Here is a 17850-nt window from a genome sequence, read left to right on the forward strand (position 1 = left end):
CTAAGGGCTATGGAAGACAACAAGAACATGTGTGGAGAAAGGGAATCCAGTTGCTTTTTAAGGTATTTGGGCCAAATTTGATTGGCCTCTTGTGACACCGCTTTTTCCTTCTAAATCCGAGGATGGGTTGGGGGGAGAAGAATTCTGTAAAAGGCTGTTAGGAGTGATAAGTGACACGATAAATTAATGATAATAGAATATATTTCTCAGAAATCACAAGGTACATTGCAATATAATCCACGGTCCCTTGAGTGTTTAGAAGGTCATAGTGGTCTGGCTTTGTCCTCCAAAGCTTAACTTTTAATTAAATGAAGAAAAACCCCAAGTCCTATTCCTGCGTGTTAGATGTGTAAACAAGAGTGCTCTCAAGACTTATATTCAAATGGAACCAGTTAGGTTTTGTTTGGGTTTGAGTATTCCCTTTTCGTGTTTTGCAAAGATGTCAGTGTTGTACTAGTGCTAGGAATACAGAAGTTTAAATTTAATTATGTACTTGCTTACCTATGCTTACAAGTACCGAAAGGGTGGGTTGAAGGAGGATGGAACTGGACTCTTTTCAGCGGTTCCCAGCGATAGGACGAGGGCCAACGGGCACAAGCTGGAACACAGGAAGTTCCGTTTAAATATGAGGAAAAACTTCTTTACGTTGAGGGTGACGGAGCCCTGGAACAGGCTGCCCAGGGAGGTTGTGGAGTCCCCTTCTCTGGAGATCTTCAAGACCCGCCTGGATGCAGTCCTGAGTGATGTGCTCTGGGCAACCCTGCTTTAGCAGGGGAGTTGGACTAGATGATCTCTAGAGGTCCCTTCCAACTCCAACAATTCCGTGATTGCTCAGCAAAAGCTAAAATAGTTGATTATTTTCTGGATTGTGGGGTGCCTTTTTACCTATTTTTCTTCACTCCTCTCCTTCCCCCCTGCCAATGCAGAGAGATGTAACTTCATGAAGTCTTGGTAAATGTAAAGCAGTTTATGTAGCGTATTCGGTGAAGAGGAATAATTCAGTGGTTTGGGAGACAGATTGAATCATGTGGCGTACGTTTAGTTCCCTCCTCGTTTGTTACCGGTTCTGACATCCCAGGAGGTAATACAGAAGCTGGCTTCCCTGGGAAGAGATCTAGTGATTGATGTGACACATGCAGGATAGGTGAGCTTAGAGAGTACAGATATTTTGTGGGAGGTTGTGTAAGTACATTAAAGACACTAAAATATATATTTCATTCATAGTGTCACTACGAAGGCAAAACCAAGAGCTCAGTGGGTGGTGGAATCCTGTGTTAATGTAAAGTGTCATAAGCAATCTCTCCAACCGCTGATTTCTGTGAACTCCACATTTAATTTCTCTTTTGCATAGTATGCAATTAAAGAATCCTGAGGCTTCTGTAGTAATTTTTTTTCCCCTGTGTCTGCAGATGGTGCAACCATGCTGAACCTTTCCATGGGGCTCGAAGGGAAACTGTGGTTGCTAATGGGTTCCTTCTCAGCCTTTCTACCTTTGCCTTCCAAGTCTTGGAGTGAAATTTCAGGAACAAGCTAGGCTGAAGACCAGGCTATGGACTGCAGTGCCTCCCTGTTCAGAGATGAGTGAATGAGACGAACTTCAAGATTTTTCTTCTTCAGGGCTGTATGACAGCTGTAATACTTAGCAGTAAGAATGAAGAGAAAAGGGTTAAGGTCAAGTTTTACGCCTATGCACATTATAAACAGGGAAAAGTAACATTTTCAGGCTATTCCCTCTTTGTTTCCACTGATGTGTCCTGCTTCTCTTCTGAGCAATTGCAGTCAGGTAGAAAAGAGGTTCCTTTTAAATCTACTGATGGGTTTTATCCTGTGTTTAGTTCCTTTCTCCTAACCTGATTCAAACCGATTTTTCAGATGACATGGAGATTAGGATGCTGTCATCAGCCAAAGTTGTTCTGTAACCTTCAAGTGTCTGCAAGGAATTTTTTTGAGCCATTGAGTTTTTTTCCAATGTGCCAGACAACCCCTCTATTGAGTTGATCCAGTATATAGTCAATATGAAGCTATTATATGTTATGCAGATCTAAATCCACCCAATGCAATGTGTGGTGTTTGTGATGAGAGAAGGATGGTAATTCTAAAGATGTTTGCCTTAAACAGGACTCTGCATGCTGTGGATTCAGTAGCTGCTTTGGACCTTGTTTTTTTTAACAAGGACCCGCCATAGATTAAAAAAAAAAAAAATACACGATGAAAAGGAAACGGCTCTGTTGGGAATAAATAACAACACTGTTCAGAAGATGCGCTGCTCTCCCAGAAAGACCCACGGCTCTGAGCTTGACACTGCTGATGGATGACGTGGTCAAGCCTCTTTCATTAGAGGAGTTTGGGAGAGCCCAATGTTAGTGTGTTCAGTGACGTGGGCTCTCAGCTCACCATAGAGCAGCAGTAGCTGTCTGGGAAAGCAGACCTCTCATTGAAGTAGAGCGTGCTCAGAAAAAGCTGTTATTGGCAAAGTGAGGTGTGTTTTTTTTTTTTTTTTTTTTTTTTCCTGGTGGTGTGAGCAAGCTACTCTGCTAAAAGTAGAGACAGCCACAATTGTTTTTTGTATTAGGCCTTGCAGTTCCTCCTTTGTGTAGGAAATCATCCAGCGCTGATGGTAACATACTGTACTTGTTACCACTGCATGGAATTTCAGGGTAGATGAGAAGTTGAGCAACCTCATGCCCTCCCTTAAAGGAACCCTTTTGAACCTTGTGGATCACAGACTTTGTCCTCAGAATGGGTGTTTTAACCTCTGGGCAGGAAGACAATATGGAATTGGAACAAGTTGTGCACCTTCAGTGCTTTCTTTCAGCAACCGGTGTAAGGGGATATCTTCTGGTGGTTTTTTTTTATTTTTTATTTGTTTTGTTTAAATGGAAAAGCTGGAGGTGTCCAGGCTCCTCATTTAAGATAAAGCTTTGCATCTCTCCTCTGAAGCGAAGGAAAGGGTTTTCACAGTGGGGAAGTCAAAAGACGGGAAACAAAGGGAAATCCTAACTCGCTTTGTTAACGTGCCATGAGTATATAAAACCGGAGAAGGGTGAACAGGAGTTGTTTTAAAGATTGCTCGTTAGATGTTAATGGCAAGCAGTCTGTCCTGATTCTCATTTCAGAAATGTAAATGACTGCACAGGCTGAACAAGTCTCTGTTGCTAGGGAAAGCCTGACCCAGCTGGAGCAGGCTTAGGTTGAAAAGGCTTTAGACTTGCGAAAGGGATGTGCTGGGGTGACTTGATGACTCAGAGCTGCCTTGGTGCTGCTTTGTCTAAGAGGTTTTTTTGGTGTGGTTTTTTGGTGTCCAAGAGGTTTTTTTGTGTTTGTTTTTTTTTTTTTTTTTCTGGGTGTGTGTATTGAGGGAGCCACATAGTGATGGTTGCTCCATCTTTAACCTCTGGGTAGTTGAGAGGATACTGAGACCATTAAGTGTAGTACAACCTTTTAACATTACTAAATGTGAAGGTGTGTATTTTTCCAAGAAAAACCTTAAACAGTTGTGTTTCTTTAGAACTTCTAAATGGAATAACTGGGAGGAATAAAAAATTTGGAAGCAAGAACTATACCATGACGAAATGGTATCTTAAAGGAAATGAATTATTCTCTTATTAAAAAATAGTGAATGCGTGAACTGGCAATCCTGCCCTCTAACACCTTAGTATTGATAACAGGTTAACTGCTGTGAAGGTATGCACAGCGCTGACAGATGCTGTAGCAAGAAGTAGTATTATAGGCTGAATAGGGAACAGTAGCTTTTCTGCTGATTTGTTTTTCATAGCATGCCATTTTGCAAAAAGAACGGTTCCTTCGAAACGCTAAAGGGCAACAGGCAAGTCCTTTTAGGAGTAGCTAGTGACCTGAATAACTAGTAGATATAGAAAAAGAATGAAGACTTGCTGCATGGAGTAAATGATTATTTGATGGTAGATGATGATTAAATAGCAGGTGTTTCTCAAGGTGGCAAGGCTCTTCTCCATGTCAAAATATGTTGGTTTTTTTTTTTTTTTGTGATCAAAATGAGCATTACAAATTGTAGTTAAGGTTGAGGAGGAGCTACTGGATCGCTGTACCCTGAGCTCTTTGTGTCACACAGAGCTTTGCTTTAGCCTGTGTGTGTGTATCTGTGTGTACCTGTGCCCGGTCTGTGTGCACTCAGTAGTGTCATCTCACCACCCATGTGCTGTGCTGGGTGCACGGTTGTTCACAGCCTCTGGTCTGCTCCTTGGTGCCCCAGCCTGGAGCAGCACTTAGAAAGGGTGGCTGACACCCCGGAGGGCCGTGCTGCCATCCAGCGAGACCTGGACAGGCTGGAGAGCTGGGCAAGGAAGAACCTCATGAGGTTCAACAGGGAAAAGTGTAGGGTCCTGCACCTGGGGAAGAAGAATGTCGGGCACCAATACAGGTTAGACGTGGACCTGCTGGAGTTGAGTTCTGAAGAGAAAGATCTGGGGGTCCTGGTGGACAGAAAAATGACAATGAGCAAGCAGTGTGCTCTTGTGGCCAGGAAGGCCAATGGAATCCTGGGCTGCATAGGGAAGAGTGTGGCTAGTAGGTCGAGGGAAGTCATTCTCCCCCTCTACTCTGCACTGGTGAGGCCACAACTGGAATACTGCATCCAGTTCTGGGCTCCCCAATTCAAAGGGGATAGGGAACTACTGGAAAGAGTCCAGTGAAGGGCAACGAGGATGATTCAAGGATTGGAGCATCTCCCTTATGAAGAAAGGCTGAGAGAGCTGGGACTCTCTAGCCTGGAGAAGAGAAGGCTGAGGGGAGACCTTATCAATGCTTATAAGTATCTGAAGGGTGGGTTGAAGGAGGAGGGAGCCAGACTCTTTTCAGTGGTTGCCAGTGAGAGGATGAGGGGCAACGAGCACAAGCTGGAACATCGGAGGTTCCACTCAAATATGAGAAGAAACTTCTTTACGGTGAGGGTGACAGAGCCCTGGAACAGGCTGCCCAGGGAGGGTGTGGAGTCCCCTTTGGAGATTTTCAAGACCTGCCTGGATGCAGTCCTGAGTAACATGCTCTGACGTGCTCTGGGCAACCCTGCTTTAGCAGGGGAGTTGGACTAGATGATCTTTATGTTCCCTTCCAACTCTAAAAAATTCAGTGAAATTCAGTGAAAGGAGGCTTGCCAGGAGATTCTGCCAGACCAGACAATAGGCTGCAGGTTGCATTAATTACCTTCATCATATGAACCAGTTCCGTGCCATCATTTCTCCTGGTAGTTCATTGACCCCATCTGAGTTATGTGATCAGGCTTGGATCTCTTCCCTGACTAGGAATGGGCTGCGGGTCCTCAGACCATAGTGTGGAGTGGGTTCTCGTGTGACCTTTGGAAGCTTACACGTCCTGTAGCTCGCCCCTGGGATGCTCCTGGAAAAGAACAGCGTTAAGTGGGCTGCTTGTTCAATAGTAGGTGAAACTCAGTCCTTTTGGATTAAAGTGCGACTTCCAGGGAGGCATTTGTGTTCATCTAGGTGAAGAATGCATTGCTTCTCTTTGGTATTTTGCTGTATTGAGCATTATCTTTTAAACAAATAAATACGTATTTCTTTAAAGAACTGATTTCTCACTCAGAGCTTGGTGCTTAGTTTAGAATAAGCCTGAGAAATGATAGGCAGTTTGAGGAAAGGCTTGGAAATCTGTAAGCAGCTGAATAAAACCAGCATGAATCTGACTGTAGGCAATTATCCTGAGTATTTATAGTCTACACCCAACTATTGGGGCAGGGTAATAAACAGATGCTGCATTTTTATTTTCTGTTAGTGAGCAAAATAAATACATAACAGTTAATTTCCAATTCTGAATTGAACATGAAACAAAGGTAAGTAATACTAGTCATATTTAAAAAAGCTCTATAAGCTGGAATATCAAAAACTCTTAAATGGAATATAAATGCTCTAAAGAGCATTTTATGCTCACTTCATTCTCAGACAGACCAGTTTATATTGTAAGTCCATATACGTTTTCTCTAAAATGGGATCCAAAGAAAACACGGCACAGCCAAATGGAAATTGTAGTTGACTTTGAGCTCTGATTAATTTGTTTTTCATATAATCCTTTTTAGGACAGTGAGAAAAACGTGATAAAAAGATGATGCATAGTGGTATAATTAATTTCTGTGAACAATGTGAATTATAAAAGAAACTTTTTTTTTTTAAAAGAAGTGCATCTTATTTAATTGGAACTGTTTTTTCCAAATGTCTGTATGGACCAAGATGTTTGTCCTATTCTGTGTCTGGGTCTCTGCAGTTCTCATTATGTGCATGAAGTTATGCGAAATACAACTTACTAGATAAGCTACTAAGTTCTTAAATCAAAAACGTCAACAACATGCTCATCTGTAATCAGTTTCTAACATTAGAGCCCACTGGACTTTATCCGTTTCCATATTAAGGGGGATGATGTTTTGTAATTGAGGCAAGTCAGTGCATACTTTTGCCATAAAGTTCTAGAAATCTTATTGATTTATAAAAGCATTAAATACCTAAAATTAAGTAACTTTCAAGCTGAAACAAACGTAAAGCTAAAAGCAAGATGACTTTTAAAGCCCAGCCTCAGAATAGACACATGAACAGATATATAATGCTTTAGTTAACAGTTGCTGCCATTTCTCTTACAAATTGTTCTTTAGGGTATTGTAACTCAGCTGTTTTTAAACCCATCACTCTGGAACCTTGCCTACAAAATGTCAGCGCAAGTGCAAATTTTATTTCTTTAACAAAATAAAGGGCTTGGAGCAGTTAGGCTTTCTAAAATTTTATGGCAGTAAAATAAATTTTGCTACTTTTGCTTTGCTGTCACAGGAACAACGCTCTTCACCTCGTCCTGCCAGCAGGTAGAGACAGAAACCCAAACAGGTTAATTGGAAAAACGTTGTCTGTTCCAATTTGCCTTTTTTAAAAAAAGAGAAGCCCAAAGCCGATGTGTAAATATACTCATGTTATTGTCGGGCTGTGCTTTGGGCAGAGGGCACTGTCTCTTGAGGGTGGGTGGAGGGATGGTTGCTTTAGAAGAACATTTCAGAAGTTGAAAGCAAGACAGCTTATTAAAGGGAGTTAATCTGGGTTGAGGTTGTCTTTCCTACAGATTCAGGAGAGAAGCCGGCAGTTCTGCCGCATCAGATCTACTATCTTAGGAGTTCTTTAACGTTCCCCCTCTCCCATCTGGCTTCTAAAGCTGGGTAATGCCAACTCGTTCACCTTTTCTAATGTTTTCCTGAAGTTAAAGCCTTGACAGGTATTCCAGGCAGTTGTATGCAATTGTTCTGTAGTCAGTATATGCAAAAATGGGGATTTCCTGTCTCACTGGTCGTGGTGGCCAAGTGTTACTGTTTGTACCTTAGTGTTGGTGTTTAGTGGGTTTTGGGTGGTTGTTTTTTTTTTTTTTTTTAAAGGTTATGGGGATGAACTTCCTTGCACATAGCTGCTTCTAATGCTGCAAGTCCCATTGTAAGAGCCTCTGCTTTCAGCTCGGATCTTTACAAGAAGGAAGATTAGGTAATAGTTTGTGTAGAAAACATCTGTTTCTTAAAAAAGATCTCTGTTTTTTTTTTTTTATGTTGTTCCTCTAAAAGTCTTTAAGTCCTTGTCGGATATTGGAGTGGCTGTGGTTTTAGTGTGCTCACGTTCTGGATCCTTTGTTAAGTTATTAGCCTTAGATAAGTGTTGTGGGATGGAAGGACTGCTTTCTATTGTCAGCGCAATTTCTGAATCTCTGGACAATTTGTCTGGGTTAGAATTTTAAGTTTTTTGGCTCCAGTGTTTGTTTAGACCTTTTCCTTGTCTGAGGAAAATATGTTGTTAAAATAATTAAGCCTAGCATGCATAAAAAGAGAACCTTTCCACAAAATTGAATTGCTTGCGGTTTATTTAAGTTTTGGCTTGCTTAAATAAATTGGGATTTTTACTTTGTTTGCTCATAAGCAACTTGCTACCTACTTTCCACAGAAGAGACGAACTCTGAGAGTTTCCAATGAAGAACTATGGAGCATAGAGAGCTGTTGTTTTGCATCAAAGTGAATCTCATGTATCTAATCATTACATTATTAGCACAGTTTTCTTCCAGCCCCTTTAAAATTTTCATAGTGGTACATGTCTAATATGGGAAGAGCTAATATATGGAGTTATTAGGGAATAATCCTTTTGGTCATTGTTTTCTTGAGAGTGCATTGAGTTCAGCCTGCTGTTTTCAAGGGAAATTCCTCACTGGGATGTTGTGTGTTCTTGTAAATAAACTTATCCTGTGTTTCTTAGAACTCAATGAACTTTTTTTGTGTGTTGGTGCCAAAATCAGTGAAACTCGGCTCACTGGAACATGCAAACAGGAATTCAGTGCATTAGCTACAAGTCCAAGCACTTTCTTTTCTTCCCAGTCACAGCGCAGGAAGTGCTGACCGGCTTTCCATGGATTTTGGGGTGTTGCTGATCCATTGCAAGACTAGCATTCCAGAATTAAATCTGCAATCCTGCTTCAGCAGGGGAGTTGGACTAGATGATCTATATGGTCCCTTCCAACTCTAAAAAAAATTCAGTGAAATTAGGGCTAGTTTGGCCTGTGACCCTGGGAAGAAAGAGTGATTTGAGAAATAAGTTATCATTTTCTGAGAAGTGTTGCCCTTCGCGTGCATGTGTCTTAAGGGGAGTAAATCAGTAACGTTATGACCAGTGGATCACTCTGTTCCCTAACTTGTTTGGAGTCATGCAGCTGAACCCCGGGTCTGGTCGCACACGTCATGATGTGATTTGAAGCAGGGTGTGCAAATGCATTGGGTTTATGCCTTTCTTACTGGGATCATAGTTACCTCGCTTCACCTGCTGTGGCCAGGTCTGCTCCCTGCTCCCCTCTGGTGAGACCCCGCCTGGAGCACTGCGTCCAGATCTGGGGCCCTCAGCTCTGGAAAGACATGGACCTGTTGGAACGGGTCCAGCAGAAGGCCATGAAGATGATCAGAGGGTGAAACACTTCTCTATGAGACAGGCTGAGAGAGTTGGGGTTGCTCCACCTGGAGAAGGCTCCAGGTACACCTCATTACAGCCTTTCAGTGCTGAAACGGCGTCTATAAGACAGATGGGGACAAACTTTTTAGCAGGGGCTGTTGTGGTAGGACAAGGGGTAACAGTTTTAAACTGAAAGAGGATAGACTGAGACTAGATGCAAGGTAGAAATTTTTTACAATGAGGGTGGTGAAACACTGGCCCAGGTTGCCCAGAGAGGTGGGAGATGCCCCATCCCTGGAAACTTTTGAGGTCAGGCCGGATGAAGCCTTGAGCAACCTGATCCAGTTGAAGATGTCCCTGCTCATTGCAGGGGGGTTGGACTAGATGACCTTTAAAGATCCTTTCCAACCTAAACTATTCTTTGGTTCTGTCTCTACGTTCCTCGGTCTAATGCAGCACTTTTCAAGAGAAATAGTAAAACAACATTTCTCTGCCTGCTGAAGAATACAGATAGCTTGCATCTCTGTGCTGATCCTGTAGTGTTTATGTATATAGGTTAAACGAGGTGAATATTCGATGTAGGTGTAAATTAAGCACTCACTTCTTATTTTAACATTGCAACCTAATTAAAAAGTTAAAAATCTTACGGCTGTCAGAATATCCTACTTGCATTCCAATTTCGAAAGGCTTAAAAATGCTTTATTTACTAACTTTCCTTTCTCCTTTTACGTTTTCAGTTTGCGGGCCAAATGTTGACATTCGCAATGATATCCATGAGCTGAAACGCCTGGAGAACTGTACGGTAATTGAGGGTTTCCTTCAAATTCTGCTCATCTCTAAAGCAGAGGATTACCGCAACTTCCGCTTCCCAAAGCTCACTGTCATAACTGACTATTTGCTGCTGTTCCGTGTGGCAGGCTTGGAAAGCCTCAGTGATCTCTTCCCCAACCTCACAGTCATTCGTGGGAGGAACCTCTTCTACAACTATGCCTTGGTTATCTTTGAAATGACAAATCTTAAAGAGATTGGGCTTCACAACTTGAGGAACATAACCCGCGGGGCCATACGAATCGAGAAGAACTCTGACCTGTGTTACCTCTCCACGGTGGACTGGTCTCTCATTCTAGATGCAGTGTCCAATAACTACATCGTTGGGAATAAACCTCCAAAGGAATGTGGGGACTTGTGTCCGGGAACAATGGAAGAGAAGCCATTGTGCGAGAAGACATCTATTAACAATGAGTACAACTACCGCTGCTGGACCACCAACCACTGCCAGAAAAGTAAGATTTGAGTAGATAGTGTGTTTTTGTTACCTCTTTCTGAAGTAAAGATTTCATTTTGTGGCTTTATTTTATGCTCTTTAGCAACTTAAACTTTTATTCTAGTCTTATGTAGTCCACATAATGAGTTACCCAGAATAGATTCCTCCCTAACCGGTAAAGGATCATTTCACTTGATCTAAAAAAAACCACAAACCAAAACCAACAGCAACACAACAAAACCCCACGAACTTTCTGGGTTACTTCCCTATGGAAAAGATGCAGATTAAGTCTAGAGCTAAAGCCATTGTAGGAAATCTGGAACTAGTTTTATCTCCCTTGAGGACTTTGGCAGGAGGTGTCTGTCAAATGCCATCTCCTTCTCCTCTCCTTGCCAAAGTGACATTACGTGTCTGCCAGAGTCATTGCTGTACCGTAGCTGTTAATTGGACTTTATTTGACTTTGTTCTTTGCCTCCCTTGGTGTGCACCTTAGAAATTCCTGTAATGGTAAATTCTGAATGCAAGAACTTTTTTACTGAAATCAGTTTGTACGGTACAGTCTGTAGTGTCAAAGAGTCTATGGATATCTTGACTCTTAGTGAAATTATCCTTGCCCGTTTTGTTCTTATATGGCATGATGGGGTTTATGTCTTTCTGATAGCAAGTATTAGCAAAAACAAAACCTGATCTCTTCTCACTTTTTAAAAATAGAGTAAACAAACACATAGTTTACTCAAATAACATGATTACATGGCAGGCTTTTTGAGTTCATCCTGTAACTTTACGAAAGCTGAGCCCTGCGGTGTCAGTAGGGCTTAATTACAAGCAGTCGTCACTGTGAGGAACAGTTCCTAAATTCCACTCGCAGTCTTGACCAAAGCTGCTATAATGATAGGAAGCACCACAGTGTGAGAGAAAACAGGAACAGGGCTATATTCAGATTACCTTCATTTGAGGACGATGTTTTTTCTGAAGTGGCTCATCAGCTGCTTGTGAAGCCCTCATGTTCAGTTAGTGCTGAAATTAAAGTACCTTGTAGGGCAGTTTCAGTCAACACATGCCAAAAAATATCTCTGAAAAAAAGACCTTTGTAGGGCTGTGCTTCCATCAATACTTCTTACAGGAAATAAAGTTTGGTTTCAAGGAAGGAAAAGAAAACCCCTCAGCCTGTTACTGGGAGACTTTGTGATTTGTCCAAGGTGAGGGAAGTGAGCTGCATTGCTTTTTTACTGTGTATTGCTATGAGTCGTTAGGCTTCTGCAGGCCAAATTTATGTCTTCATTAAAAAAGTGTAACTCTGTTGTCTACAGAGGATGACTTAGATGATTCCTGTGCAACCTCATTGCCTTTAGTGGTTTGAATGGATGTAAATAGAGTGTATTTAATGAGATATAACAACTTACTTGCTTTCTGTTGTGTGCTCTGGCTATTTGGAGTAGACAAAAGTAATGTGCAAGAAAAGCTTGTTGGTTTCTAGGGGAATGCTAAAATAATTTGGACTCCAAAGTGAGAAGATACTTGTTTTAAACAGATAAGATTAAGCTGAGGTCATAGTTATACTGTGATGGCAGCAGTTTTACGGCAAGGGTGTAGGTAATGTTTTTCTTTTCATATGTGCTTTCATCTTCCTTTCCTGGGAGATAACGAAGAAAGCAAGTACTGGAAAAGAGCCTTGAAAGGCTCGTTAAGAGCATTGCACTGTGGAAAACCAGTGTAGGTTTAGAGTATCTTGGGATGCAGAGTGTATAAAGACGTGATCAAGTTCTAATCAATAAAAGGAGTGAGAAAGTTGGACCTATTAAATCTGTTTGTCGTGATAAGCCACTGACTTCAAGGCATAAGACTTCAAATTTGCCAGCCATTCATGTTTAAAAAAACCAACAAACTCAAAAGTACTCTCATTCTGAAGAAAAACAAGGGAGGTATAAATGTACCGTTGTTCAGAAGGAAGCTTTTTGTCTGTCCTGCTAGATTGCTTGGATGCTTTGGCAATGAACTCCTGATCTGGAGAGGACTTTTGCAGTACAAAATTACACAAGTCATGAAAGAGAATAGAAGTAAGGACTTTTAAGTTACTGAGTGTTTAAATCTGCATTTTCCTACCAGTAGAGATATGAGAGACCTGTGTTATTTTCCAGGGAATATTTTTCTAGCGTAGTATCTAATTTAACCCTGACATTCTCCTTGTGCGTCATAGCAATGTTAAACTGAAAACGCTGTCTATCACTCAGGGTTCCTTTATGCCTTTTTATTTTTCTTCGCTCTGGATCTGCGGAGGAGTGTATATTAAAATCTCTTTTGTCCTTGTTTAGGTTTTATGCTGAAAGATCTCAAGTTGGTGGGTAAATGTTGTGTGGGAACACTTAGTACTTTAAGTAGCCTGGCTTATGTTTAGTTTTGCTGTTGAGTGGAAGTTGTTTTTTTCCTTCTTTTTCTTGCTCACAAACAAAGGAAGAACCCCGTGCTTCCTTCAATATAACTGGTGCAGGAACAATGTTGAGGGAGGAGAGAGGGAAGGATGTGCTGTGTTTGAGAATAATCTGTGGACGTTTCTATAGTAGAACAAGCTACAAAGAATTTGGAACTTTCAAAAAAAAACTTTTTATTTTTTAATTTATTTTTCTAAGGTTGAGTGTGAAGCGTCGGCGACTTCTCTGCCAGTTTTGTTGCCCTGGTTTCTGTGTAGTATACATTCCTTTACCTTCGAGTGCCCCAAGGCATTAGCCTCACGAGTTTGCTCGTGTTGGAGCCGCAGTGTGCTGTGTTGGGTTTGGCGTGCTGTCGTCTCTCTGACCTGCACCTACTTTTCTTCTGGTGTATCCAGTGCCAGCTGTACTTCGCTTGGGTTGCAGGTCCGCATAGAAGGATCCCTCAGGGTAAAAGGAGAATACTTGAAGGTGTTTGCATCAGTGGTTGTGCTTTGGGGCACAGGTGGAGATGGAAAAGATAAAAACTGAGCGTCCAGACATACAAATAAGAGTATGGCCTTCTGTTTTTCTTACTGGCAGTTGTGACTGTTGGAAATGTTTATGGATGCTGTCTGCATCTTGCTCAGTGATTGATGTGTGAGAACCAGAAAGAATTGTTCCTGCTGTATCCCTTGAAAGACTAGTCTCTTGACACACTTGCTTTGCCTGTCCATTGGCCTACTGTAAAGAAAACTTTCCTTGTTTTCTGTATTCCTTTTGCTGATGACTAAGTCTTGAGGTCTGCTGCCTTAGCTTTGTAAGCCTGTAGAAACCAAATGTAAATTACAACCTTGAAAGCCTTGCCTGAAAGTTCAGGATCCCTTGTCTACCATAACCTTTGTGGTGTTTTTTGAAAAAGTCCAGCTAATGCTTCTTAAGACGCTTTTTTGTGTTTGCTGGGGTCTTAAGAAATGAACTAGGCAAACTGTTTATGTGGGAAATTAATAGCAAAACTAGCAGTGATCCATATGCAAGATCTACAGTGTATGGATAATTTATTTATTTATTTATTTTTAACTTCATCTTAATCATCTGTCTGCTTTCCATCCACCCCCCAGTTAAGCCGGAGATGCTGTCTGTCAGGTATTAGCTGAAACCCTTCCTTTCCTACTCAAAATAAAGACCGACCAAGGGTCTGGTTATGGGGAGGACAGACTGTTAATACCCGCTATAAAGGGGTAATGGCTTTAATTGCAGCTTCTGTGTGAAAGGGCAAGAGCGTGGTCTGGACGCCTGGGTCCCCCCCTTTGTGAGAGAGCACATTATAGTGCTGCACAAAGGGGATGAAATAGCCAGGCTTCCCATAAAAACAACGAAGGTGAGTAGCTGAAGTGCATGAGGGACCTTTAAGATTAGATTTGCCACTGGCATTAAAAAAAAAAAAAAAAAAAAAGGGTTTAAATTGGCATTGTAGAGCGAACATGGATTAGGGCCATAAACATTAAGCACTTGTTTCAAAAGAGGCGAATTTGACATGAAAAACAATAGCTCATGTAGACTGCGCTTCACAATACAACAGAAGAAAACTTTCAGCTTCCGAATGTGTGAAACAGGAGTCCACGGGAAAGGCATGTGGGATTTGGAGGCTGATAAAGAAGCAGATGGCGGCTGAGCACAAAATGTTTTTAATGAAAATGTTTCCTTATTCCTTTTTGAATTGGTTTGACAGTGGCCTGAAAAGATATGGTGTATGTGGGGAATGAGGAGCAGGAGGGAGAGAATGACAGTGAGTGGGAAGAGTGGTCCATATGTACCTTCTACTAAAATGTTTAAACATATGGAGACAGTAACATGATGTATTCTCACAAATATTCGGAATCTGCTCCTGTTTGTTTACACGGAGCTCAGAAGATAATGCAGTTGAGTGGTATCGTTTGACATAGCTTCATTGACTTGTGCGGTACTTACCAGCGTACGCCATCTGGGAATCTGCTCCCTGTTGATTCAGCACAGTGGTGGAGAAAACCATGGGCTGGCATTTTTAATATTTTTTTTTTTTTTTTTCCCCCTTCTCTCCTTGTTTTCCGCTCTCTGAAGAGTATTCACTATATTCCCGTGTCCATACACGAGCCATGTAGACATGGAGAGAGACAAAGAAGTTTGGAGCTGGAGATGCCGAATCAAATTGCACTTAACTTTTGTTTTAAATTACGTCTGCATACTTTTCTCTGTTTGCTGCTTCATTTAAGGTTTTTTGTGATTTTTTTTCTGAAACCCTGAATTATAGTAGTAATTGTGTATATCAGCAGAGGACAACATACTTTAAAAGTTTTACTCTTTTTGCAAGCAAATTTTATGTAGTATAATGTTAAGTGAAGCTAGTCTGTGTAACACCAATCCTTCCTTTGTTGGTTAAAAAAAAAAAAAAGTATCATATAAACCTGAACATATTTTGAAACGGACAGGTTCTTTGTCCGTTTGGTTGGTGTGCAAACTCTCCAGCAAATAAACATGCTTCTGAAAGGAATAAACAGAAGGGTGGACAAGAAAAAAAAATATTTGTAAAAGGTGCAGTTGGTGTCACTGAGTTAGAAAAATCTGGAGCACGTTAAAAAAAAAAATAAATTGTTAGTGTTTTCGTTCTGAATGGAGTTTTTTTTTCCTGATTTTCACTCCCCTCCGGAGAAGCCTGCTCTTCAGCCAGAGGTTTCCCAGAATTTTTATTATGGCTGTGAGAGCATATTTAATTAGTAAGCTTGAATGGCCGCAGAGCAGTTTAGGCCAATCTGCAGTTAATTACTGTAGCAGTGGTTTATATTCTGAGAAAAGGGCTAAAATTAAACAAACGTATACTTGCCATTTTTCTTTGTTCTGTTGCAAAAATGCTGTAACCTGGGAAGAGTATCTTGAGCCTTGGAACCTGCACTAGTCACCAAAAACTAGGTGGTAATGTTGGATGCTTACCTTGGCTTCCTAGTTTCTTGTGGCACAAAGATGTGTAGTGTCTTAGAGAGGACTTCAAATTTTTGGATTTTTGTTTTCCGGTATTAAAAGGCTTGATGCAGTTAACTAGATCCATCAATGACACGTTGCCGTAGGTTGTAAAAAAACCTTTAAAAAAATTATTTTAAAAGTTTAGACCTTTTCCCCACTTTTTGGAATAAAAAATAAAAAAAAAAAGTCAGTGTTCTTAGAATTTTTGAGGATACCGTGTGTCTTTTCTACTCACGTGTACACACACACCCCCCTCCCTCCTTTCTCCTTAAAAAGCATCATTATTTTACGCTTGCTTTGACTTGCTTTACCTTTGTCAGTCCAGAGGTGTGTTTGTATTCAGGAGGTGATGCGTAGCCATATTCTAGTGTCCATCCATGCTACTGGAGAAATTAATTTCTTTTGGTATTGTTTCTGGTAATGGGGAGGGGTAGTCCACGTGCTGTGGAATGATACAGTAAATGTTGCCGTGATTTCAGTGGAGGTAGAGCACCTTGAAAGTGATAGTCAAGGTGGTTGAACGTATATGCCTGTTTATTCTGAGTAATATAAACTCTATTTTGCATAGAGCCCATTCTGATTTAAGAAAAAGGAGGATTAGCAGTTCTAAAGTTGACCCCACAACAAACTTGCTCAATCTAGGAAGTGGAGGCAGGGGTTTTTGTGCTTTCTATAAATAGATTTTATGCTTGCAATTAAACAAGAGTTTGCTGTGATTGGAACCTGGCTGGACAGAAAGCCCTTCCAGATCCACACTGTGCCTGTCTCTCATGGCTTCAGATTTTTGCTTCTTGAAACTTTGAAATCCTGAATGATCTTAATTGCTACAACAATATGGATTTACTTGAATTGTCTCATGCCAAGTAATTGCTTCACTGTCAGAAAAACAACTATAAAAATATAATCGGCGATCACTTATAGGAAATAGTCATTCCCTGGTTTTATGGGCTGAGTTTCTCTGACGCTGTGTGGTAAAGGGTAGGGGAAGAAGAACGATGCCAGTCCTCCTTACAAGAAGAAGCACGCGTTGTTTAGAGAATTGTCTTTTTTTTGTTTTTCCTTCCTGTGCAGCAGTACCACGTTAAATATATGAAATTAAATATGCATCTAAACTTGAACCAAATCTTTGATTAAACTGCTTAGAATGTACTTCCAGGCCCCATTGATGTTTATTAGACAAATGTATGTTAATAGAATAAGCAGTTGTATTGGATAGTTAATTACATGTAATGTAAACTTTAATTTGATGATGATTTTGAAAAACAACTGGGAGCTGGGAAAAGCTAGCAGCGTTATAGGGAAAATGTCAGGGAAATGTCAAGTGTAAAACCAGAAGAAAGCTGTTTTTTGCTGTATTCTTGCAAATGTCGCAGGAACAAGGCAAACTCAGCCTGGCTTAGCATTTTCCACATTTTCTCTCTCTGTGGCTCTTGTCCACGCCAGGAGTCTGGCTTGTAGTGGGTTTTGACAGTTAATGCTTGTGTGGATGTTTAACAAGGGGTGAACTTGAGCTGCAGTCTTTTTTTTTACCTTGGTGGGGGCCCTGAAATGATCTGTCTTCCACCCAGCGTGTGCATTTTCATGCAAGGTATAGAAGTGCATCTTTTGAGATGACTGGTCTGTGATTTGAATTTGGCTGCAATGGACTGAAGAAGGTTTGGAGGTGGGCACTGAACTTGCCAGCCTGCTTTTCATAAGAAATAAAGGTAAAACTTAGGTTCAACCCTGGATAGAGATTATGCTCCCTAAGACTTTTGAACAGTAAGTGCCATTTTCCATTTTTCTTTCCCCAAACACACATGAATGTAGGAATGAATTGTCCGTAAGCATTTTCATAAATCGTTTTCATGTGGCAAACAAGTTTTTCAGTGTTAAGCAGTGATGAAACAGCCTTTGTTTAGCCTTCCTTCCCACTAATAGTGCGATTTCCTTCTCAAGTCTGTTTATGGCTCTGAGAATTAACTTGTAATAAAAAGATGCTCGGATAATAGTATGTTAATACAGATTGTTGGATTGCCTTTTTCTTCCGAGGTGAACTCAGCCTGGTTCAGTTGTCGACTGTCTCTTCCTCCCCCTCCCCAGCAAAGTTTTCAGCGTTTGGAATGGAATGTGCATGTGCTATCAGCCGAGCGCTAAAAATGATTTAACGAGTAGTTTGCCCACCATGAAACGGTAAGGATTTGAGGTGCCCGTAACCTGTGTTTGGTGTTTTGTTTTTTTTTTTAAAAGCTAGAAGCCCTATGCC

At 41.1% G+C, this 17850-nt stretch overlaps 1 protein-coding gene across 3 annotated transcripts in view; it reads left to right on the forward strand.

The window, feature by feature from the left end:
- The window catches only part of IGF1R (insulin like growth factor 1 receptor), a 190826-nt gene that overhangs the window by 24918 nt on the left and 148058 nt on the right, over positions 1–17850 (forward strand). For all 3 annotated transcript variants that reach the window (XM_074156420.1, XM_074156421.1, XM_074156422.1), the window contains exon 2: positions 9677–10222. In XM_074156420.1, coding sequence (XP_074012521.1) covers positions 9677–10222 — 546 coding nt within the window. The remainder of the gene's footprint in view (positions 1–9676; positions 10223–17850) is intronic.

This window comes from Numenius arquata, chromosome 11 (assembly GCF_964106895.1).
Source record: "Numenius arquata chromosome 11, bNumArq3.hap1.1, whole genome shotgun sequence".
Classification (NCBI taxonomy): Eukaryota; Metazoa; Chordata; class Aves; order Charadriiformes; family Scolopacidae; genus Numenius; species Numenius arquata.